Genomic DNA, 25,858 nt, shown 5'->3' with positions numbered 1-25,858 from the left:
ACTGAATGTGAATGATGATGATGATGATGGCTGTCTCATACATATTTGGGGGAAGTTAAAATGAAGTAATGTGAAAGACTGGCCAGTACTGATATATTATTTATATATTTATTTTATGTACATTGGTGTTTTGCCTGTATGTGAGGGTGTCAACCCCCTTGGAACAGTTACAGACAGTTGTGAGCTACCATGTATGTGCTGGGAATTGGACTCGGGTCCTCTGAAAGAGCAGCCAGTGCTCTTAACCGATGAGCTATCTCTCCAGCAGCACTGATATATTAAATATCCCCAAGTGATAGCTTCCCACTGTTCTATCATCAGATAAGATACATTTTAGCAGGAGGCCAGTCATTCAAAATCTGAGTAACAGAAAAAAAGTTATCCAAATACGTTTTAGAATCCAAGAAACCCAGACACACAAATATGAAATGAGTTAATCCCTGAAGGTAAGTGCCCAGTGGTCCCCTCAAGGGGCTTGTATGGATTTTCATCTCCATAAAGGGTTTCATCATTCTTTCTGGTTTGTTTGACTTATTATTCTTTTTTTTTTTAAGCAGAGTCTCATTCTGTAGCCAAGTGAGGTCTCCAATTTGCCATCCTCCTTCTTCAGCCCCTTAATACTACAATTACAGATGTGTGCCACCCCACCAGGGTACCATAGAGGATTTTAATGGCAGGAAGGTATTAGGGCTCAGTATTGTAATGAAAGAAACCCATGAGGTTGGAAAGGGGGTTCAAACTCTCATCACCTTCAGACCTTGCTGCCAGAGGACCCTGGCTTAGCTGGGGGCAGTTTCTCAACCTTGGCATCATGGTGTGCTAATCTGGACAACAGGGTCCAGGCAACTGCTCTGATGCACTGGTAGTAGTTGCTCTGGTTTCTACCCCAGGCCAGCAGCTCTGTGACACCAAAACCCATCTCCAAAAACTGCTGAGTCTTCTCTGGGGGAGCCCTGCCCTGGCTCAGAACCACTACGTTAAACCAAGGACATAGACTTTGGGAGGAGAGATTTTTTAATGTGTGTAAGAATATTCGTTATATAACACATTAAACCATGGCTTCATCAAGTTAAGTATTTAATGAAAGAAGTTGAGTTTTGAAAAACCAAAATTTCAAAAGTATTTTCTAGTAATTCTTAGCTCATCAGCTTTTTAAAGTACATTGTGATCATGGCAGCCTTATTAGGGCTCAAAGTTTATTTTCTTTCCATTAAAGGCTACATTGAAAAAAGTATCACAGAATCTTCAGTTAAAATCAAAGAGAGTTACATCTTTTAAAACTCTTAGTTATTTATCACTTTAACTTGTTTTCAAAAACAGCATATGACCTCACCGTGTACATAAATATTAACTCACAGAGGATCAAAGACAGAAATGTAAAAGCAAAAACTATAAAATTCTTAGAAGAAAGCATAGACATAAATCTTGGGGCTCTGGATTAGGCAATGGTTCCTTAGATATGACACAAAACAATGAGAAACAGAAGAAAAAAATAAATGCACTGGATGGACTTCACCAAAATTAAAAACATTTGTTCTTCAAAGGACACTGGCAGAGAGACAGAATGGAAGAAATGCTTTTAAATCACATATCTGATAAGAGTACAGCATCCAGCATGCATGAGTTTCTCTTAGGACTCAATAATAGAGCACACACACACACAAAAAAAAAATTAAACAACTTAAAAAATGGTCAAAGAAGCGGAATAGATATTTTTCAAAAAACATCTAAAATTCCTGATGAGGGGGCTGAAGAGATGGCTCAGACCGTCAAGTGCTTGCCACACAAGCCTGAGGACCTGGGTTTGATCCTTAGCATGCACATAAATCGGTGAGCACTTGCAATCCCAGCGCTTGGGAGGTGGAGACAGGACCCTGGGCCCTGGAGCTTGGGGCTAGACACCTAGCCTAACTGGAGAGCTCCAGATTAAATGGCAGACCCTGTTCCAAAAAGATGGGGTGCATGTGCTTATGGGCAGCATTAGTTAGACTCGAGGGATTATTAATAACAAAAATAAAAAGAGGACTTGAGGCTGGGAGAGATGTGGGGGGAGGGGCACTAGGAGGAGTTAGAGGGAGGCAGTGGTGGGCTGAGGTGATCAACACACTTGTGTAAATGTGCCAGCCATCCAAAGAACCAAGCATTATTTACAAAAAGGGGTGGGGGGGAAGCAGACAAGGAAGACATGGACCTCTGGTCACCACATGCGCACGCACGAACATGTATACACATGTAAATCCCTACACTCAAAATAAAGAAATTAATGTTTTCATTATAAAACATTCCCGATAAGCTAGGTATAGTAGCGCATACCTTTAATCCCAGCCGAACCTGACAGGACAGAGAGTTTGAAGCCACTCTGGGTTACACAGTGAGACCCTGTCTCAAAAAAAGAAAAGCCAAGCCAAACCAAAAAGCTCTCTCAGAGATGTCCGCTGAACACATGAGAAGATCCTCAGCACCGCTAGCCATCAACAAAATGGCGCTCGCCCTGCACGGGCACAGTACAAGGCACAGATGATAACAAGTGTTGGCAGGAATGTGGTGAAACTGGACCTTGGCTGCTGGCAGGCATGGGGCAATACACAGACTCTTTGGAAAGCAGTCTGGAAGTTTCTAAAAAATCTACCCATAGAATTACCATATGACCCAGAAATTATACTTAGAAGTGGAAAAGAATTCAAACCATAGGTTAACCACAAAACTTGTACACAGATGCATGTAAAGCATGATTAATAATGGCCAAAAAACAAACATGCTAAGTTCCATCAACTGATGGATGGATACATAAAATATGGTACATCTGTCAAACCATGAAAAGGAATATAGTACTATAACATGAGTGAAAACACGCTAAGTGAAAGAAACTAGATACTAAGGCTGTTATTGTGTGCTGTAATTTAGGTGGTGTAAGCACCAGTGTTTGCTTACTGAGCCAGGGTCTCCTGATATGGCCGGTGGAAATTAAAACCAGGATTGGTTTGTGGGGGGGTTTCAGCAAGACTGAAGCTGAGACAAGTTTATTGCAAGCAATCAGACTTTTTTTTTTTTTTTTTTTTTGGTTTTTCGAGACAGGGTTTCTCTGTGTAGCTTTGCGCCTTTCCTGGAGCTCACTTGGTAGCCCAGGCTGGCCTCAAACTCACAGAGATCCACCCGGCTCTGCCTCCCGAGTGCTGGGATTAAAGGCGTGCGCCACCACCGCCCGGCTGCAATCAGACTTTTTATCTTATCAGAAAGAGAACATAGTGGAGGTCGCCAGGATCAATACAATTGTAGTTGCCAGGATACAATGATGTTTGCAAGCTATACAGGGCACACAGATTAACGTCTAAGACTAATTGTCCAGCCAAGCTTCTATATGCTTCTCTGACTTCTAGGGGACACAGAGACACACAGGTGGCCTGCATGCTCCACTGTCTGAGTGAGTGCCTCAGTGTCTCAGGAGTCACAATGCACACAGTGCCCTGGGTGCCACAGACTCTAACCTGAAAAACCTATGATGCATGCCTCTCAAGGCAGCTGGACCAGGCTGCAATGTGATTTCCAAAATAGCCCAGTCTACAAAGACAAAAGGTACCTCAATTGTTGCTCCAGGGCTGGTGCTGCAGATTGAACTCTGTCCCCAACCCCCAAATCACACACTGAAGCCCCAACTCCCACCATGACTCTATCTGGAGATAGGGTCTGTGCAGACATGCCTAAGGATAGCTGAGGTCATGAGGATGGAGCCCTGACCCCACAGGATTAGTGTCCTTCCAACAAGAGGCTTCAGAGAGCTTGCTGTGTGCCCTTCCTCAGCCACCTGTCGAAAGGGGACATCATGAGAAGACAGCCGAACCCAAGCCAGGAAGGGGTCCTTCACAAGAAACCCCCAGACTCCAGACTCTAGCCCGGGCTTTCCAAGCCTCCAGAACTTGGAAAAGATGGTTCTAGTACGTAAGCCCTGTACTCTGCAGTACCTGCATCACAACAGCCTGAGCTAAGGCAGCTGATGAGGAGTGGGGCTGAGCGGCAAGTCAAGAAGTTTCTTTCTGAGGTGATGAAAATGTTTTTAAATTGACTGCAGTAGAGGCTGGACAACTGTAAATAGACTTTAAAAACCGAATTGTCTACTTTAAATGGATAAATTGGATGATGTGTGGCTTATATAAAAAAAAAGCTGGTTTTTTTTTCCTAATATGAAAAATATTATCAAAATAGCCAAAGCAACAACTAACTCAAGCAGTCCTGGGATGCTGAGAAGGGAGGCGGTTGTCAGGCTAGGGCCAGCAGGGATGCTGGGACTGACGAGATCAGAGTCAGCTCGACCAGAAATGCTGCCGTATCCTACAGCGTAACATGCTGTGGGATAGAGATGGACCATGAAGGAGACAGTGGAGAGAAAATACTGCTTTGGATCACCTGTCAGGTTTGCTTAGACCCAAACCTTGACTCTCAGACCCAGGCTAGCCAATGTGGGGAAGAGCCCCCATCACTGTCTTGGTGGCCAGGAGAACATGTCATGACCACTTTATGTGTAGAATATATCTTTTATGACCTTTAAAAAAATGACAACAGACATCTACTGCGTGAACATTATTATGTGTCCAGGCAATGTGCAAGGATATAGTCATGATCCTACTGGGTGGAGCAAAAACATTGGAAGGTGAAGGGGGCAGAGCAGATAGTGAAGAGAAACCTCAAGCCCTCGTGGTCCTTCCCTGAATACCTCTACATCAGCACCCTAAAGGGGTCACTCCACTGAACAGTGAAGAGCGATCTTTACCAGGCTGCATATCACCTGCAGTGGTGGACTCCATGATGCCTGCAGGCAAGGGGAGCTATTTGTCCTCCGAGGACTCTGAGTCCCATTCCCCTCCCTGAAGTGTGTCTAAAGCAAGTCTACCACACAAGCACTCTGGCTTCCCCACAGTGCCCACCGTTTTGCCTTAGAAGGGAAAGTCCGTGTGGGTTTAAGGAATGGATTTATAGGCACTCTCTGATATCAGCTTAAAATGACAGCTGTGGGACCCTTGGGAGTAGTGCTGACAGCGGCATGTGGCTTTGGAGCCCTACATTGCCCAGCTCCAGCAAACTGAGGACAGGGACAAATGTGGGTGGGCTGATTAAACCTGCTTATTTTAATGTGAACTCTTTTGATTTTAAAACATTGACATATAATCTAAACGTTCGCAAAATAACATTCAGGACAATTAACACACACTTAAAGTGGCCTCAGCCGTGGGCTGCCAGGCTGTCATGCCTGATCCAAGTTTGCTCTCCTGCTGCCATCCCATACAGAGGAGGTCAGGACAGCCCTTCGTGTCGTGTTCACCGTCCACTCCTGGCACTGGGCTATGGAAAGAGGTACACCCGTGGGTTTTTAATTAAAAATGTAAGCTGGGCATGGTGGTACATGCCTTTAATGTCAGCACTTGGGAGGCAGAGGCAGGCAGCTGTCTGTGAGCTTGAGGCCAGCCTGGTCTTCATAACTAGGACTATATAGTGAGACCTTGTCTCCAACAAACAAACAAACAAAAAACACAAACTAAAAAACAAAGAATTTTTTTAAATTACAGAAGCACAAAGTTTAATATATCTTGGAAATAATCATAGAGGGGAAACTAACCACATTTCCTATGGTACTCTACTTTTAAAAAAAATTATTTATTTTTAAGACAAAGCCTTAAATTTATTATATAGCCCAGGTTGGCCTCAAACTAGCAGTCTTCCTGTAGCAGCCTCCCAAGTTCCTGGGATAACAGGTGTGGGCCATAACATGGAACTTATTTCCGGCCCTTTAAACATCAACTTCCTGTTACATACTAGACTCAGATGTCCAGCGTCTTAGCTTGACCTTCATACCGCATGCTGGAGCCCAGTCATCCAAAGGACAGCAGAGGTCCACAGATCCTTTCCTGGGGCCCACAGCCTGCAAACAGGCATCTACAAGCCTGAGGATGAACTTTCTGCAGCTGTCCTGGCTATACTGGTGAGGGCTGTGTTAGGAACCACCCAGGCTAGACCACTCACTACGGGCTTAAGATGTGAACATGCGCACAGCTGTCCAGGCACACAATGTGCTGTAACAAAGGACTGTAGACTCCTGGAAACTCTGTGAGGAAATCTAAAAAGATCCTCTGCACTAATGATTTCGGGCTTAAAAGCTACAGGGCAGGCGGCCCACGTTTGCATACAAATGACACTGTTTATAAGGAGTGTGCTCAAGGATCTGCAGACGCTCTGGCAATGGATGGTTAGCCATGCACAGAATGGTCCTTAACCTGATTCTCCATGGTAGCAAAAACAAACTATTATATTACTTTTGCCAAAGAAATTAGTTATGTCTAAAAAATAAAAAAGTATGTGTGTGTGTGGGGGGGGGGTAACACAGCATGCTTCTGTTGGTCTGGGCACTGTTCTTTTTAACTAAGCCCCACAACCCCCCAAATTAAAGGATGGAGCAAGGGGTACAGACAGCCTCCAGGATGGTGCTGGGGAATACTGAGAGCCGGGAGGGGACTTCACTGAGGTCCCATGCTGGACAGCCAGGCCTCCCTTGACAAACAGACCATTCTTCCTCACATACCCCGGGCCTACCTCCTGGAAGCCAGGTGGGCCCAGAGGAAAACCAGACCAGAAGCCAGGCTCTATCTACGTCTACTTCCATCAAACGCTGGGTGGTGTGATGATGTGGCTCTCAGTCTCAGACAGCTTAGAGTTTAGATGTTTAACAAATCAAGCATTCAGGTGCAACGAACATTTGTTAGGTCTAAACTGTATGCCAGGCAATAGTCAGGTTCTTTTGTTCTTTTTGTATGTGTGCACATATGCGTTGCTGTATGAATTGTGCACATGTGTGTAAGAGGCCGGAGGCCGATGCGGACATGTCTTCCTCAGTCACTTCACCTTACTTTTCCAGACATGGCTTCTCATTGAATTTAGAGCTCATCTGGTCAGCTAGCCTAGCTGCCAACAAGCCCCAGGACCCACCTATACCTGCTCCCCACTCCCCAGTACCAGTATTACAAACATCCATGGTCAGACATGTGGGTGCTGGGGAACCGAACTCGGGTCCTCAGGCTTGCACAGGATGCACTTTATCTGCTGGGCCGTCTTGCTAGCACACAAGGTCCTTTTGATATAATCATACTTATATCTACATATACATGTGCATATGTTTGTGCATATCTTCGTTAAACAAGAAATAAAACCAAAACCTTGTCATACAGAGCAGAAGACAGGCCTGCACATGGAGACATCTACGACCCAACGGAATACAGAGGTTTGGATTTTTGGGTTTGGACTTGAGTGTTTCAATTAATTGTCAATGCTTTAAAAAACAAATTTCCTGCGTCTCTCAAAATTTTACCTGGCATGACAATACTGAACCGCCATGCTCATGGGGGCACCAATTGGCAGAGCCAAAAGCAGGTGTCCTTTAGTCAAACTCCCACTTACCCCTAGTCCCTACCGTTCCCTGTTGTTTCTGACATGGATGCCAAAGCCAATTACTCCAAGGAATTGTTTTGGGTGTTGCTTTTCTTCCTCAAAGTTTGTGGCACATGGAATTTCTTTTTTCTGTACAGTGCATCTCTTTATACACTGTGGATTTCATTGTATACAAGTCTTTCCAAAGGTGGGGAAAATAAAAGATGAGCCGTGGCAGCCGCAGACTTCTTTCTTTCATCCGCATCCCCACCTGATGCTGTGGGAACCTGGTTTGCTGCCTGAGAGGTAGAAAGTGCTCAGGGGGATGAGGAGAGATGGAGAGGTTGGCTCCAGGCTTTAGCCACAGAGTTATCTTCCCCTTTTAAGGGTGGTGTGAGTCAAGGAAGATAAGATCGTAAGATCTGTTCAGCGTGGGCAGTGGGGATGTAGGTATTGCTCTGCATTCTCCCACTGCTATTCAATGTCAAAACAGAAAACCTGTGCCGTTTCCTGTGGAGGAGGTGCCATGCTGGGGGCACTGAGGCTCCAGGTGTTGAGGGGGTTGTCGTCCTGCAGAATGGGAGGATTTTTCGGTCTAAGGTATGAAGGACTCTGGCTCTAGAGGCAGAAAAGAGGGGCACTGGGAAGCATGGGGAATGGAGAAGGGTGAGGAAGAGGTGTCAGGAGACAGGGTGGGGTGGGGACGCTGCAGCCTGGCCTGACTCTCGTCCTTGCTGGCCAGGCCCATCCCCGGTTCTGCACACACCGCTGGGCAGTGTTTCTAAGGATGAGAGCCTATTTTTAGAGAGAGATTTATTTCTTTCCATTCCAACTGTTTACTTCTGTCCTGGGCTTGCAATTCTGTCGGTTTGTGTTACAAGGGAGCACCACAGCCCCATGGACCAAACCTGGCTGCTCCTGGGATGGCCAGGCGAGCCCTGTGCCCTACAGGACCTGATCTGGGGCATGGCAGGATGTACCGTTCTGCAGAGTCGGACCTGTAGGGAGCCCTGAGGCATGATAGGAAGGCCCAGGCCCTCCCTATCACCCTGCTGCCGACCCAGGGGTGTGACCTTTGGTGAGCTTTCCCCACTCTCAAGAGCAGTCTCGTCATTGTTGATTTTTCATCTCTACAATGGTCATGAGACTCATGGGACTGGTATGACAGCTTGATCAAAGACAGTACCAACCAAATAGCACACGTCCAGGAGGATGCCGCAGTCAGGGTCATATTGTATGCATATTGTAGTGTGTGTGTTTGTGTGTGTGTGTACTTGCATATGTGTCTCTGTGTGTGTGCATATTGTAGTGTGTTTGTGTGTGTGTGTATGTACATGCATATGTGTCTCTCTGTGTGTGCATAATGTATGCGAGCATGCATGTATGTGCATGCAATCATGCATGCATGTACACCCCTTGTTTTCATAACCTTTGACACATAAGCCCAGCAAGGACTTGTTGGATACAGTCCGCCCTTTAATAGCCATAGGGTTCCCTCACATTACCCTAGCCCCAGTATAGAATGGCATTGACCCTGCCACCATGGGGCTCAATCACAGGGTCTTTGTGGAGATTCATGAGACAATTTCCATGAAATGCAGAACCCCTGACATGCAAGAGCATGTCTATACAGAGTCACGTTACCTCGGGCCTTGCAGACAGCCTGCTTCTCAGCCTGTTTCCGTTAGCGTTTCTGTGGTGATACTCTGTCACAAATTCCCAACAGCTGACTTAAAAATCAACTCCGGCTCTAATTCCTTTATAAGGTTGGGATTAATCTACCTTCTCTCTTGTAAGCAGCCTTTTAAAAATACTCAATTTCCCCTCAAAGTCTCATTAACAAGCAATATTAATAAATTATTTGTTGACAGACTCTTCATTTTTCTTTATATATTTTCATTTTGTGTGTGTGTGCGCAACATGCCCATGCTGGTACCCTTGACTGCCTGTTTCTGTGTGTGTATGTAGAAGCGAAGTATCTTATTTGTTGACACAGGGGCTCTCACTAAACTTGGAGCTCACTGATTGGTCAGACGGCTGGCCAATGAGCTCCAGGAATCCATCTCCGTTTCCCTAGCCTTACCCCTAAGCACTAGGAATTCAAGGGCAAGCCTCTTCTCCTGGCATTTTCCTTTGGCTCTGGGGATCAAAATCAAGTCCTTTGCCTCTGAGGCACTGAGCTATCGTAACCTAACCCTCATCCCTCTAAGCCTCAGTTTCCCCATCTTGGAGCTAATGGAGCTAAAAGAGCTGATGGAGCTAAATGCTGAACCCTCTCGAGGACTGGATGGTCCATGCACACCATGGGACCCGTCAACTGCGAAGGTCTGGGAATGGCCTAAGAGCCACCCACTGTGGCTGGCACACATCGCTTGCCTGGCTCGCCATTCCCGAGCTGCTTTCCCCCACTGCCCAGCACGAAGGCGATCTGAGCGAGGAGTTGGCTGGGCTTCAGCACGGCACCCACTCCACAGCACGGAGAGAGAGGGCGGGGCTCGGAGTCAGTCAACAGCAGACACTTTTAGAGCATGAGGCATTCCTTTCCCGAGGGAGCCCAAGGGCAGCAATCTCATGATAAGCTCGAGTTTTTCCAGAGTGAGAGACACTAAGTTTCGAGGCCCTTTTTTTTTTTTTTTAATGTGCGCAAGTTTGGAATCCTCTATGACCAAGCAGCTTTTCAAGTGTTCTACTCGACTCTGTCACATGACACTGGGGCTTAACAGTTGCGTAACCCCACACAGCACTCTCTGAAGTGTTTGTTGCCATCAGGTGCCAAGACAGCTAGGAGGGGTTCAGAAAATTACAAGTGGATAGACACCCCCTCCCCCGGGCGGGGGGCTTCCTAGCCATCTGGACCAACTGTGTCTACGTCACTGAGAAGGGAACTGAGATCCAAACAGGAAAAAGGCCCAGGTCTGAGCCCAGGGCAGAGCAGACCTGACACCACCATGTCTCCACCTCCTTCCAGAAAGAAAGAAGATGATCTGCGGGTACAGCCTCTGGAACCACAAAGCCACGGCACATCTGTGGCCCCAACTCTTTTCCTCCCCAGTCCCATGAGGCCTTCAAAATGTGGCTAGGGTGTGAACTCTAGGACAATTTTCGGGCTCTGTCACTGGCCACGTGTGAGACGTTGGACAAGTTACCTTGGCTCTCAGCGTCTTCCTGTGCGGAACCCGGATGACAAGAGCACCTGCCTCCCAGGATCAGGGTGAAGTTAAGTGAGCTCCGTCTTTCAAGTACTTAGAACAGCATGTGCACGCAGTAATTGCCGCATCAGCACCAGGACACAAAAATAAATGCAGGAGTGGGAGTCTGCCAAGGCACAGTGCCCGGGCACTCAGGTCTCAGGGGCTGCTCTGGTTCTGACAGACACCTGCTCTAGGGACAGGTTCCTTTCCCTCTCTGGGCTCTGAGTCTGGTCTGTGAAAGGGGGATTGGGCACCTGTTGGGCGCCCCTCCTCCAGGCCTGCATACCTTCGGCCTCTCCCAGAGTCCCGATTACAAAGCTGGGCCCAGGCCCAGTGAAACTGGAGCTGGAATGTTCTGTTCTGGGATGGAGGGAGCCCCGTTTGCCTTTCAAAACTCAACTGTCTTGTAAATCAGGTAAGGGAGCCCATCTCAGTGAAGGGGCCCATTGTGTGGCTGGGACACTAACTCTACCACCCCATCATCTCCCCTCCTCTCTGGTTTCTCTTTTCTTCTCCCTGAACTGAGAGAGAGAAAGGAGCCTTTGAAAATAACGTCACTTTTTGAAACCACAGTAGCTGAGAATGGCAGGTTTCAGGTGGCGGGTGTCTGCTTCAGGACCTATGCTGCTTCTCTCCAGAGTGCCTGCAATCTGACTCCTGGCCCCCTAGTTCCCTGACCAGGCCAGCTGGGCAGCAATCTGAACCTCCTGTGTCCTCTCCCTCCCTCCTGTGGGTCCCCACAGAGTGGCCTCTTCCCTGCCACCTTCCAGGTAGAGCAGGCTGCCTGGTACAGAGGCCCCTGGGAACTTCTGCTGAGGCCACACAGCCTGCTATTGGAGTTGGGGACTCTGTGGGAGTTCTTTGTTGGTTTAGGGGTGAAGCAGGGCCCCAGCCAGGGCCTCAGCACAGTCCTTGGAAACTGAAGTCTTGGCTCTGAGAGGCTCCACCCTCCCGGGGCTGACACAGGGTTCTGACCCCTGTCACCACCTGCCCTGTTTGCAGCCACAGCCTCAGCTGACCTCGTCCCCACACTGCAGCTCAGGGTGACGCCAAGAGAGCAAAGGGCCAGACACAGTGGGCAGGCAGGTGTCTGCGGGGCGGGGTGGATGGTCGCACTGCTCCGGGAGTGGTACAGATTCCACTCCCTAGAGGGTATGTCTGTGGAGAGGGCAGCATCCTTAACTTCGGGAAAAGCATATGCCCGTGGGAGCTCCCAGGATGCAGGGCTCCCATGGGACCCCTTTCATCTCCTATCTGGCCGGCACTTCCAGGGTTAGCTCCCGAACCACTAAGCCTCGTGGAATCACCTCCCTTTGAGAGGCTCCCCAGTTCACCTTGCCACCTTAACACCATTACGCATTCCCTTCCTTTTTCTAGTCACATCCAATTTTCCATAGAAACCACACTGAGATTCCTCCTCCCCAGCGAACCCTCACACAGGGAACCACACTCAACTGGAATGCTTCGCTTTTATTCTTGACTTAGAAAACCTGCGGCATGGTTCCAACCTCAACTGCTCTGTGGAACCTCCCACCAGGAAGAAGCAATCCCTGCCCTGAGTTCCATCTGTTCCTAGGATGTAATCTTTTCTGCCCACCTGGCATACCTTGAGCTAACCAGAGGCGATATCTGTGCCAGGCTCCTGTGATGGCACCTAGCACCAAGTTAAGTGTGGGCAGGCACGTGGCTTGTATTTTCACTCTTAAAAGCAATTCCCTCTTGGACTTTTATGGAACAGTGATCTAGAACAGCTAGGGACTTCTATGGAACAGTGATCTAGAACAGCTAGGGAATTCTATGGAAGAGTGATCTAGAACAGCTAGGGACTTCTATGGAACAGTGATGTAGAAGAGCTAGGGACTTCTATGGAACAGTGATCTAGAACAGCTAGGGAATTCTATGGAAGAGTGATCTAGAACAGCTAGGGACTTCTATGGAACAGTGATCTAGAACAGCTAGGGAATTCTATGGAAGAGTGATCTAGAACAGTTAGGGAATTCTATGGAACAGTGATCTAGAATAGTTAGAACAGAAAAGCTCAACCTTCCCTATGTTTCCTTTGCTGTTTCCTCTGAATGGAGGAGGCAGGGGAAGGAGGGCCCTAAGACTCTCCACCAAGGCCTTTTGCTAGTCAACTTGAGCAGCCCCACTAAGGAACCATCTCATGGTTGGGACAGTTGCAAACAGCAAGATGAGGACATACAACTCAGATGGATGTCGCTGCGGGTGGGGGCTGGGACCAGCCCTTCCACACACTAGGAAGAAGCCTAGTCTGCAGATGAAAAGGTGCCTGCCACTGAGGCCTGAGTCCTCATAAAGGGTCCATCATAATTTCATTGGTGGGACACTAAGGCCTGGAGAAGGACAGACTGCAGCTAGCCCAAGATCACACGTGTCAAAGACAGGGCCCAGGTGGGAGGTGGGACTCTAACTCTGGCCTTGCCCACTGTGCCTCAGTAGCAATGGCCTGTGGGTTAGTAAAACACTATTGAAGCGATGTTCTCCTGATGGGCCACTGTTAGGAGAGTTGAGCAATGCCTGGCTTTAAAGGGGGGCTGGGGGTTCCATCTTTAATGCCTTCGCTTGTGCTGGGTACCTGGAATACAGTTCCAGGCTGGAAACCTGTCCAGGAGGCTGGTGGGAATGTCTCCCTTGACCCTGCTCACAGCTCCAGTGGGGCTTGCCAAACAAGACATCCCTGAGCATTGAAAGAACTTCCTAAATATGCCAAGTGTGAGATTCGCTTATGATACTTAAAACACACGAGAGGGTTCTTGGTGTTCTCTATTGCCCAATGTATTTCAACCTGTTCTCCACTGTCCAGGGGCAGCAGGGTGTGAGGGCAGCACGATGGCCCTCTGAAGGCTGCTGCAGGGCTAAGACAGAAGGCAGGGCCTTGCAGTGCCAGCCAGGAGGAGGGGCCTTGCAGTGCCAGCCAGGAGGAGGGGCCTTGCAGTGTTAGCCAGGAGGAGGGGCCTTGCAGTGTTAGCCAGGAGGCGGGGCCTTGCAGTGTTAGCCAGGAGGAGGGGCCTTGCAGTGCCAGCCAGGAGGAGGGGCCTTGCAGTGTTAGCCAGGAGGAGGGGCCTTGCAGTGCTATCCAGGAGGAGGGGCCTTGCAGTGCTGGGGCAAGGCTTCCTAGAAGTCTGCATGTGCTCTAAATCCAGGGCCTCATGTGGTGCTGTCTCCCTCAGAGCCAAGACCCACAGGTCCAGGACTCAAGGCTGGGCCCTGGAGTGGTAACCCACACCATCACCTTTGGCAACTCATTAGCAACCGCTTTTGCATCTATCCCCTGGACCTTCCCATTCGCCTAGAAGTCTCAGTTCCGAAAGAGCAAAGGTTTTCCTTCACAGGATGCAAGAGGATTCCACCGAGCAGGAGGTTCACACTGCCACCCGGCCTCTGGTGGTCCTCATGGTTCAGCATCCACCGGTGAGGAGCGGGTGACTGATCCTGACCACCAACAACTGCGAAGGCTGGTGGAAAGCACCAGCAGCCTAGCCTGAGCAGAACTGCTGCCAACACCAACCTCTCAAGCGTGAGGCTCGGGCTCAGCCCATCAGGTCATGAACCACAGCCAGCAGCGGCGCTAGTCGGAGGCAGAAGCGGTGCATGATGGGTGATGGAGGGAGGCTGTTCTAAATGCTGGCTACGCCCACCTGTCTGGTTAGAGAAACCAGGGCTACAGCCATCCGGAGTATTCCCTCCTGCTTCCTGAACACGTGTGAGGACAGCAGAGCCCCTGTCCCCTCGCCTCCGGTCTCGTCACGTAGCATGGGCTGTACTGACATTTTATGGTACTATTTAAGTCTTAATTTCCCATCACAGTGTCCGAGTAAACATCACTGGAGATTTTTACCTTCCCTCCTGGAGAAGAGGAATTTTTCTGTCGTACAGAGTATCATGTTGGGCACAGTGGCGACATGCTGTTGTCTTCGTTTGCTAATAATTACCTCTGGTGTGAAGAGACACACACAGGAGCCAAGTTAACTAAGAGGCGGAGCTTGTCCCGGGCGATTTTACCATCAACATGCCTGAGCCGTGGGCCACCAGGCGTTTGGTAGGATGTTATTCTAGTTGTATCTGGGACGGTGTTTCTGGAGGAGATGAACATTTGCAGAGTCTGCAGACTGAGTCAGGCAGATGGCCTCTGTGACGTGGGAGGGCCGATCCCATCTGTCACAGGCCTAAATAGCCCCCGAGAAGCTGACCCTCCCCGGGAAGGGAGATTGCCTCCTACCTACCTGCCTCAACTGGACCACGGTTTTTGTTCTGTTATTTTGGACTAACAGCATGAGCTTTAGGAGCATTTAGATCAGATTGGCGTCATCGGCCCTCCTGGACTCCGGCTTCCCAAATGCAGATCTCAGGACTTCAGTCTCCGAAATCGTATGAGCCAATTGCTTATAAATCTCTCAGTAGGATATACATTTACTCTGTCTCTCTCTCACACACACACGTCTTATTGGTTCTATTTTTCTGGAGAATCATGAGTAATACAACATTTTAAAAATAGCCCTACCAAGGCAACATCATTCCAATGCACTGTCATATAAGGAGAAAGGCTTTGGTTGCTTCGAGAAAGGCCCACCTGCCCCTCCCCCTGTGGCCACCACACTGCCCCTTCAACAAGTTCCTGGGACACGATGTGCCCCCAAGACCAGTGTTCCCCTTTCCTGCTACTCACATCAGGATCTAGTTCATCCAGCTCATTTTCCAGCGTCCTGAGCTCCTCCTCCGTGAGGGCCCCCAGGATTTCATCTTCATCCAGGTCTCGGTATTTCTCCAGCTCACGTCTGTAGGACATTGTGGAAGGGTGCGTCTTTGTCTTCTGAACTTCTGTGCTGACTGGTGACCTGCCAGAAAGAGCCAAAACCCTTAAGATGGACCCCTGTCAGATTTTTCTCTCAAGCCACAGGTGGGATGTGTTTAATAGCGGCTAATTTGAATTCATCCTCTGTCCACTTCCCAACAAACGGCAAGTCCTGAAGGCATGGGGTTTAATGAATTGTGTTTTATTTCTTTGATATGTATGTGTAATGTGTTTGACCGCACCTGTGTGTGTGAGTGTGTGTGTGTGTGTGTGTGTGTGTGTGTGTGTGTGTGTGTGAGTGTGTGTGTGTGTGCGCGTGTGCACACATGACGGTCAGAGGATGACCTTGGATGTCAGCCCTTGCCCCCTCCACCTGTGAACCCCAGGCTAGCTGGCCTGCAAGCTTCCAGGGCTGCTCCTGCCTCTGCCACGCTCAGCTCTACAAGGGTTCTGAGGATCTTTAACTCAGGTCCTCCTCATGCTTGTGTGGAAAGTGCTTCACCCACTGAACATATGCCCAGTGCGGTTTAATAAGTTTCAGTTGGTTGTAATGAGCACTGCCAGTAACCGGAAGTAAATGGGTAGCTATCAACAGTTGGCGTACTTGACGACAAATCTGTTCTTAGGTAGTTCAATTATTTTCTGGACGATCTTCCCAGTGTCCCAGTGGGAGCCATGAGCGCCAGCAATGGTCAGGTTAGTCTTTTAAAGGGGGTGGAGGGTCATGTGAACATCTGCTCCATGCAGACACCTCACCTACCATATTTCAGTCAGTCCTGACAGAAATCTTCCTACAGTAACGGCTTTGACACCACACAGAGCCACCCATTAATCACTACACACGGATTCTCCAGTTTAACCTGCCCTTGAGTATTTAGTGTTATCTTCCTCTCACAGATAAGGACGGTGGGCCGAGAGAGGTTGGATGTCTTGTCTAACCCATACACCAGGAAGTGGTAGGTCCCCACTATGAACTCAGGTCTTGGGGGGCTCTAGCACCTCTGTGGGAGAGGCTTTTTCATGGAATCACTGAATCCCATGAGGTCAAGAGAACCATGGACCAGACCCCTCATTATAGTCTCCAGGGATTGGCTTCAGAAGGAAGAAGTGACTTCTCCAGGGGAACAGTCTGTGCCCGCCACTTCCAGGCTGCCCTCCCTGTCAATGGCACTCCAACACCCCTAACGCGACCTTTCACACCTGTGAACTCATTCCAGCTGGGGCTTTTAAGTGAGATCATTTCATCACTGAAGAAACTGAAAGATGGCCTTGACTCAGGGTCCCTGACGGCTCTGGGAGTCCCTCCACGGTGCTGCATAGCCTCCCTCTGGTCTGAGGGGGACAGCAAGGCCATGAACCCTGCTGTCCCTTAGCCTGACTAAAATAATAACATGACAAGCATGGCCTATCTGTCACCTCCCTGAGAAGTCCTGGCAACTCCTCATGAACCTGAGCTCATCGTGGCATCAGGACCGGGTCCATGCCTCTTTGAACAACTCCCATGAGGCCCTCACTTACCCCCAGGGCCCAGTTTAATGGCAGAAAGCTTCTCACTAAAACCAGCCCAGGATGGTTTTCTACTTGTCTCTGGTTATCCCCAGGTGGCTCTGGGCTCTTCTCTTGGGGAATGAGTTGCTGCAGACCCCTGCCTGTGAGTTGCCCCCTGTCTGAGGCCTCCCCACTACCTGACTCTCTCCATCCTTTCAGAAGCTGATGGGTAGGTAGATAAGAAAGCAGCTGAATGCCTTAAATGTGGCAGAGTGGAATCTAGTCCTGTGCACACAGTCAGTGTGATGAATCAACACACTGCCTTAAGCTTCCAGTGTTGAAGTTTTAATCCCCAGCACATCAGCCACCCAGGAGCACACTACAGGTTAATGTGAGCCCTCGTTTGAAAGTGGTCCTTACAGGGTTGCTGAGATATGAATAAATTTAGACAAAGCCGTCCTGGAATCGGATGGGCTGCTACCAAATGTGACTGTTCTTCCTACAGAAAGGGGACATTCAGGCACAAGAATAGTGTCACCCACTGATGCGACAGAGAGTAGGGGGAGGCTTTTACAAGACAAGGCTTGCCAGCACACCTGGGAAGCCAGAGGAGACACTCTGAGCGTGTTCTTCCTCAGAAGAACCAAAGCAGTGGAGGCATGGTGGCTCCTGCCTTTAATCCCAGCACACAGGAGACAGAGGCAGGCGGATCTCTGAGTTCGAGGCCAGCCTGGTCTACAGAACTAAAACAGCTGACACGTTGATCTTGGCTTCCAACCTCCAGACATGCATTCACTTAAGCTGTTCAGCTTCCTGGTTTGGGGTACCTCGTTCTAGCGCCCCAGCACATCTGCATAATTGCCACCCCCTCTCCACAGCAGTTCTTTCTAAACTCCCATCAAACAAACAAAAATCACCCATGGCTCATCTGTGAAATAAATGGAATTTTCCACAGCAGAGAAAAATGAAAACTGAGAGGAGACAACCAATCCACTTAAAGCCTGGGATTTGTTAATTAAGGACAATTGGAGTTCACTAAGCACCAGAAAGGGCATCCACTTTGGAGAGCAGGGGCATGCTTCATTAATGTAAATCTGCATGCGTGGGCACACCCACAGGGGAAGGCAGAGTGAGCGACAGCCACCTCCACCAGAAGGACGAGCTTCCCAAACACAGAAACCAAGTGCTGTTCTCTGAGAAAGCCTCAGCTTCAGCTGAAGTCTTCCTTTGACCAGACCCCAAGAACGTCAAGGTCAGACCATAAATGCACCCCGTACTCATTTCCTTTTGCTTTTGGGTGCCCTTGCACAACAGCCTAATTTGGTACATCCTGAGCGAAGCCAGGAAACATGAGGATCCATGGTCTCCATTACAGGGCCCAGAGGGACTCAAATGCCGGCTTCCAGGAGCTCACAAAGATGTCCAGCATGTCCTCTGACCTAGCATCTCTGAGATGGGCTGCTTTTGTTTGTTTGTTTGTTTGTTTGTTTGTTTTTCCAGACAGGGTTTCTCTGTGTAGTTTTGGTGCCTGTCCTGGATCTCGCTCTGTAGACCAGGCTGGCCTTGAACTCACAGAGATCCACCTGCCTCTGCCTCCTGAGTGCTGGGATTAAAGGCATGTGCCATCACTACCCAGCTGAGATGGGCTTCAAAACACACATCTTTGGTGTTTGCTGTGCTCTAGATGTGGTTTGCTTTCCCGAAGGTTCTTGTGCCAGAGCGGATTCTGGAGGTTTTAAGACTGGCAGGTGTCCATGTTCCAGTGGATGGCCCCACACCCGGGGGGATATGGGCAACACAAATTGGACTCCATGGGTTATTTTAAAGAAGATGCCATGATGTTGGGAGCAGTAGGGAGGTGGGGGGTGGATCTGGGAGGAGTAGAGAGGTGAATGTGATCAAAATACATGGCATAAAATTCTCAAAGAACTAGTAAAAATATATATTTAAGAAGAGGCAAGGCTTAGTTGGAGGTGGTTGGGGCACTTCAGGAGTTGCCATCTGGAGGGACCAATTCTGGTCTTATAGGATGATTTATTTACTAGCAGATAAGTTGTTACAAAATAATTCGATTGGCCCTTCCCCTTGGGTTTCTATTGCTGTGATGAAACACCATGACCAAAGGCAGCTTGGGGAGGGGGGGTTTGTTTCATCTTACAAGTCTCAGGTTGTCACACTCCATCACTGGGGGAAGAAGTCAGGGCAGGAAGCCGGAGGCAGGAGCTGAAGCAGAGACCATGAAAGGGTGCTGCTGACTCCATTGCTACCCATAGCTTGCTCATCCTGCTTCCTTATGTGACCCAGGACCACCTGCCCATGGTGGCACTGCCCACAGTGGGCTGGGCCCTCCTATATCGATCATCAATCAAGAAAATCCCCCACAGGCTTGCCCACAAACCAGTCTGTTGGAGGCATTTTCCCAGCTGAGGTTCCTCTTCCCAGACGACTCTAACTTGTGTCAAGTTGACAGAGGAAATAGCCAGGCCCCTCCCCTTGCTTTCTGGGTCACGGTCTTGGCAAGTGATGTCTACTTCCGATGGTCTCTCCCACCGTGTTTCCGTGGCCATGTTATCATGCAGCCAAGAGGGCCCTCACTGAAGGGAACACATATGGGGCTGCCTGGCTTTGGATTTCCACCTCCAAAACTGTGAGCTAAATAAAGCTCTTTACTTTTAGAAGTACCCAGCCTCGGGTATTTTGTCTTAGCAAGAAAGAGTCGGGGTAAGACAGTCCTCAAAGGTTTTAGAGTAGACGAAGTTCCACAAGACATGGATGACAGGATTCCTCAGAACTTTTCCTATACGGCTAGCTACCCAAGAGATGTCTCCAGGAATGGGGTGCAATAGAATCCCCCAAGTCTCTTGTCATGACATTAGCTCTCTAAGACACTTCTCCACCAACTGGAATCTTGTGAAACAAACGTGAAAACACTGTTTTAGAGTCACCTCTAGGTCTTACTGGGGAGCCATCACACAAGGAGAGAAGTCACAGGGACAGAATTCATCGGGACAAAACTTGAGAGTATCCAATGTCGAAACCTGCGGGCTTCCTGTGCTTGCTAGTTTTTGCGGGTTGACTCATTTTCTAGGTGATTTTCAGTAAGACTTTAGGAGAAGAATCCTACACATACGAACCCTAGAGAATGGATGAGCCAGAACCTGAGAACGGGGGACGAGGCACCCACGTGGAAGGCAGCTGGGGCAGAGGTCGTTGGGGAAGAAGCCAGTTGAAAGAGGTAGGTGGTAACTCTGGGGCCTGCTGAAGGAGAAATATCAGGCCTGGCAACAAGTCACCCCCAGGATGCCACTCGAAGAGCTGACATCATCCAACTTTCTGAGCAGTTCTCTTCCGGTTGCATCCAGGAAGTTATACTACATATCCACTGAGTCCAAAATCTCTACTTCATAGGGTTTTTAAAGCCCTTTTGAATGTCAAACACCTTGTGCATATTACAGAGGGATGGAGACATTATGTTAAATAAGCCAATAAGAACAGAAAATTCCCAAGGTAAGCCATAAAGCTGTCAGTCAGCCTCCAGCCACACTCATCTAGTTGGCTCACAGGACGGTTTCTACAGAGAAGGATTCTCCTGAGTGTGGGGCCTGAGAGGGAAGTGGAGGTGGAGGGGAGGCAGAGTCGGAGGGACACAAAGCTCAGTGCTAATAAGTTCCCCTACAGGCTCAGTCTTAAAACAGGGCTTAGAAGAAGAGATTGCATTTTATAACTGTTAATGCAAGGCCTCTGTTTCCTAACAGACGAGTTGTTGGGGACCGAGAGTCCCCCATCTGATTGGAGAGCTAGTTGTGATGTTAATTGCTAGGGCAACCATCATTAAATTCTCGAGGGCTCTGTTTACTCAACTGTCCAATGACAGAATCGGATCACATAGGTGGCTTTGAAACCGTGCCCAGAGAGCTCTGAGAAAGTGTCTCCAGATGCCTGGAGGAGACCAAAGAGAGGGCTTGCCCTGACCTTGCTTGATGTACAGGCTTAGGGTCATGGAAGAGCTCCCTGAAATAAAAGATCAAATACAAAGCGGAGACTCACTGGACCATACAGTGGTGCCGGGACTCAGCCCATAGGATGCTGTAAGAACGAGTATTGTGAGGCAGGTAAGAGTGCAGCCTGGGGCTGGAGCTCCATCCATACAGGCTCACATAGTGCCAGGCACTGTGACTGCTGAGGCCGCAGGAGTCCCCTTCTTCTCTGTTTCCCCCCACATTATCATAACGGCCCTCTGAGGAGACCTGGGCTTTGTTTGTCTCTGTGTCCTCACAGCTAAGCCCTGTGCCTGGTGCAGAAGCACCATCAAAGGAACAGAGACAGCACACTTGGGCTCTTGACCTAGCAGCCTTGAACACTCGGGCAAATGCCCTGTCTTAGAGTCTCTGTGTATCCATCTTTACATGGGAAGCCTGGCCTGGGCTGATTGGCATGTGGAAGGGACGAGGGAAGGGATGGGCAGGGCGATTGTGCCTCAGCAGTAGCTCCCAATGAGGGCCTCCTGAAGCAGACCAGCTGCTGTTTTCCTGGCCTTATAAATTGGGTCCTGCCTTAAGTGTCAGTATGAAGAAGAAGAGGAGCTGAAGAAATTTGAAAGTCCCCTCACACACTCAAGCCTCTACAGCCTGGCGCACACCTACAGCAGATCTAGCTAGCCTGGTTCTTTATAGCATCAACCCCAAGCAGCCGCTAAACATAAAACAATGGATTTACAAGCTGTGGCAGGAAATAAAACTCTGCAGAATACACAGTAAAAATTAGTGGGTCAAGGCTAAGGCTATCCATCAGGAAGGGCTGCAGAAACCAAAAGCTCCTAGCAGGGTAGCTCCAGTGACATGGAGTGCTGGTTTGCTCCTGTCGTGATGGACGGGTGGGCTGTTCTGACAGTGGATCCTCCAGAGTCTGCTATGTGGGCACATGGGGAGGAGGCACCAGGTGACACCATCTTGATTTATGACACTATCTCCCCAAGTTCAGGAAGGGCTGAGCCACGATTATAAACGAATATTTTCCATTTATGCTGCCTGACTTCCGCCAGGGAACATCTTGAAGATAAATCGACATTTCATCCTCTCATTCTTTGACATGCGAGCCTCTCTTTGGGAAGACACATCAGCTACGGGATTCTATGCCATGGTTCTTCATGACGAAATCCTGCATCCCAGACTACATGGTTTGTCTTCTTCTCCTGAATCTTCTTCTCTAGCTTTAGGGACACAAGAGCATCGACAGTGTCCTTGTGCCTCCCAAGGGAGTGGTTTCCCCTGTGCCCTCCTTCAGGAAAAGTCCTGAAGCAGCCATGTTGCTATCATCTGCTACTTCTCCGCTCCCAGCTGAGCCCAGAGTTTAGCACTGGATGGTCAGTGGCCTATGCTGTGGCTTAGGATGGAGGAGGAGGAAGAGGAGGAGGAGGAGGAGATGGAGGGGTGGGTGCTCCCGTGGTGGTGTCAGCCTCCAGGGATCGGGCACCTGGGTCAGCCCAGCCACTTGTTCCTGCTCCTCCAGCTCCATCAACCCCCACGCCTGACAGTCTTCTCTTTCTATTGTATTTTCTTCCTACATTGTGGTAAAATGCACATCACACGCATTTTTACTGTTTTGGGGGTGCCGTGGATGAAGCCTAGGGCTCTGTTCATGCTAGGTGCACCTTTTCCTGATGAGCCACATCCCAGCCTGTCACCATTTTGAAGGGTCCAGTTCTATGGCACTCAGGACAATTCAGTACATTCTCATGTAGCCGTCACCACCATCCACCTCTGGAATTCTTTCATCCATCTCAGCCACAACTTGGCAACATTAAACACCAGCCCCCTTTCTTGCCCGTGCCCAGCTCCTGTCCGCTTATGACTGCTCTCCAGGGCCCTGCCTGGCCTGGGAGTTTGGCTACACTTTGTAGTAGCTCACAGGGTGGAATCGGACACTATTGTCTTTGTGTGCCCGGAATCCTGTGTCTTCCAGCATTCACTCATCTGTCCTCTTTTCTCAGGGCCGTTACCCTTTAGTGTCTGTGTTACCCCAACAGCTTGGCCCATCCCTTTGCCTGGGCTCTCCTTCCTTAGGCCACATGCCACGCCTGTGAAAACATTCTCCTGCAGCCTGTGAGCTTCTGATTGTCCCCAACAGCTCTCCCATGGAGACAGAACAAGTGTGCCCGGCACCTTCCCAGCTTCTAATCCCACTTCAAGCCTTCCTCTTCTAGCTGGGCTGACCACCTTCCCCTGGAAATTTCAGTCCCGGGTCAGCTCTCATTTCTCTGCAGCCTGGATTGTTCCTTTTCACACAGGCCCTCCAGGTCTCAGGGGGACCCTCAGTGCACAGCTCCCCTGAGTATGCTCCAGGCCCTTTGATTCCCCCACTCCCACACAGCCTGGGGAGGGGGGTTATGTAACCCATGCTCCCCCTGACTACTGGAAGAGAGTGCATCCCAGGCAGGGCCAGAGGGGAGGGCAGTCACATGTGACATCTCCTCTCAGGTTCAGCCCCAGCCTGGCTCCGAGGAAGAAGACAGTAGCTGCAGATGGGTTGTCAACGAGGGACACAGTGCCCAAGGGAGCCCCACCTCAGGTCAGCAGCCAGCGAGGGAAGAAAGTCAAGCACCACTCAGCTGGTGTGAAAGGCGGGGACAGGAGGATGAGTGTTTGGGGGTGCTGAACTTGGTCGTGTCTGGGGACAAGTTCAAGGTCATAAAATGGGAGGATTGTGACAACAGCCACTCCCTGGTGTACAGAGACCTCTGTAGCACCTAAGGAACCACCACTTTCAGGCACAAGTTTCCAGTCCCCGGGGCGCTGTCACCTGTCCAGAGAGAAAAGAGGAACGGGGAAGTTCTCAGAGTGATCAGTGTCCAAGTCCCTGTCCTCCTCACACTTCCCGGGAGCCCCCAAATCAGGTGGCCCAGTACCACAAGAGTGGCCATTCCGCAAGCGTCTCCCAGGCAGGACTGATGTGATGGTTACCTCGTGACTGTCACCTCGGCAGGATGGAGGATCACCTAGAAAAACCTCGGGCTTCGTCTGTGAGGGACTTTAGACTGACTGAGGCTGGAATGGCCACCCTGGATGTAGGTGCTGGACCACAGAGAAAGGAGAAATCGAGCTGAGCACCAGCACCCTCTCCCCCTGCTTTCTGACTGTGACGTCTGCCTCCCGCTCCTGCTGCTGCGCCTTCCCCACCATGACGGAGCGGACAGGACCTTCAGACCTGCAGCCTGGGCAGCCCTCCCCTCCTTCCTTCAGTGGCTTTTGTCTGGCAATTTGTCACAGCCGTGAGACAAATAACTAACCCCACAGCTGTGCTGGTTGACTAAGAACGGCCCCCACAGGCTCCCGTAATTGAATGCTTAGTCACCAGGGAGTGGAACAGTGGGAAAGAATTAGAAGGATTAGGAGGAGTGGCCTTGTTGGAGGAAGTGTGTCACTGGGGGTGGGACTTGAGGATTTGTGGACCCGGATGTAGCTCTCAGCTACTATCCCAGCGCCATGCATGCCACGGTGCTCCCTGCCATGATGACAATGGACTAAGCCTCTGACATGTCAACAAGCCCCCAATTAAACGCTTTCCTTTATAAGAGTTGCCACGGTCATGGTGTCTCTCCACAGCAGTAGAACGGTGTCAAAGACAACTGCCTACAGAACTTTCCATTGTGGGGAAAAGCCATAGGGCCCTCCGAAGGGCGGGAAGGGGGCTGGAGAGAGGGCTCAGCAGCTGGGAGCACTTGCTGCTCTTGAAGAGGACTGAGTTCTGTTCCCAGCACCCCCACTGGGTGGCTCACAGCCGCCTGCAGCTCCAGCTCCAGGGCATCCAATATCCACTGTTGGCCTTTGTGGGCACCTACACACATACATGTGCACATACCTTGCCTTCCCCTCACACACATATGGAAGTGGGGGACGTGACAGAGGAGACAGAGACACAGAGGGAATTAAAAACAAATCCTTTTTGAAAGGTAGGGGGAAAGTATCAATAAAACGACGTCTTTCATTTTCTCTCTTGCTGTCCTAGTTTCTCTTACTACATAATGTTATGATACATACTAATATACATAATGATACATACTAATCAACACAGGTGCCCTTGTTCTTCAGCTCAGAGCATGTGTGAGGAGGCTGCTGGCCTCTAAGGCCCCCTCCTATCACACATAGGATGGATGCACTGTGTTCTGGTGGGGCAAGGTAGGAACTCAGTCCCCTTGACCACTGTAACAACATAATTCTCCACCTTATACCCTCATTTAGGTTCCCACTGTCTCGGCCCACGGGTTTCCATGCCATGGGCCGTTCCCTGTGGGTGTTTTACTACTTGGCTGGGCCAAGGTGCCAGAGGCTAACTGTGGTGAGGTAGATATTTCTACCTTCAGCATTCCCAGCTGAATGCACTGGGATGCGTGGGCAGAGGGCCTAGGTGGTATCTGGGCAGGGAGGAGAGGACCTGGGCATGCAACACAGGGACAGGGCAGTTGGATTCCAAGAATCCCACCCAGGAAGCAGAGATGAAGAAGGAGGGTCCATGTGAACTAAGGTTTCGACTGAACGTAAAAATATAAGTTCGGTGGGTGGGAGATATAGTCCACCCAATAAGGTGCCTGCCACCCAAGCATGAGGACCTGAGCTTGATGTCCAGCATGTATATGATGAGCCAGGTGTGGCAGTGTCACTAACAGTCCTAGGTTGGGGACATGAAGACAGGTGGATCCCTGGGGCTGTTGGCCAGACAGCCAGGTTAATATAATGGGCAAGTGCCATGTTCCAGTGAGAGACCCTGTCTCAAAATCAAGGTGGAGGGCTCTGCGGAACAACACCCGAGGCTTACCTCTGGCCTCCATGTACACATGCACCCAAGTGAATGGACACACACACACACACACACACACACGCACACGCACACGCACACGCACACGCACACACATGCACACATACACACACACACGGACACACACACATATACATACACACAC

At 49.7% G+C, this 25,858-nt stretch overlaps 1 protein-coding gene across 2 annotated transcripts in view; it reads right to left on the bottom strand.

Moving 5' to 3' along the window:
• The window catches only part of Tmod1 (tropomodulin 1), a 75,032-nt gene that overhangs the window by 37,300 nt on the left and 11,874 nt on the right, over positions 1 to 25,858 (bottom strand). For both annotated transcript variants that reach the window (XM_006973695.4, XM_076564160.1), the window contains exon 2: positions 15,289 to 15,457. In XM_006973695.4, coding sequence (XP_006973757.1) covers positions 15,289 to 15,408 — 120 coding nt within the window. In that variant the 5' untranslated portion in view covers positions 15,409 to 15,457. The remainder of the gene's footprint in view (positions 1 to 15,288; positions 15,458 to 25,858) is intronic.

Source organism: Peromyscus maniculatus, chromosome 2, assembly GCF_049852395.1.
Source record: "Peromyscus maniculatus bairdii isolate BWxNUB_F1_BW_parent chromosome 2, HU_Pman_BW_mat_3.1, whole genome shotgun sequence".
NCBI classification, from domain to species: Eukaryota; Metazoa; Chordata; class Mammalia; order Rodentia; family Cricetidae; genus Peromyscus; species Peromyscus maniculatus.
Note: the sequence above shows the minus strand (reverse complement) of the source record. Positions and strands in the feature narration are given on the sequence as shown.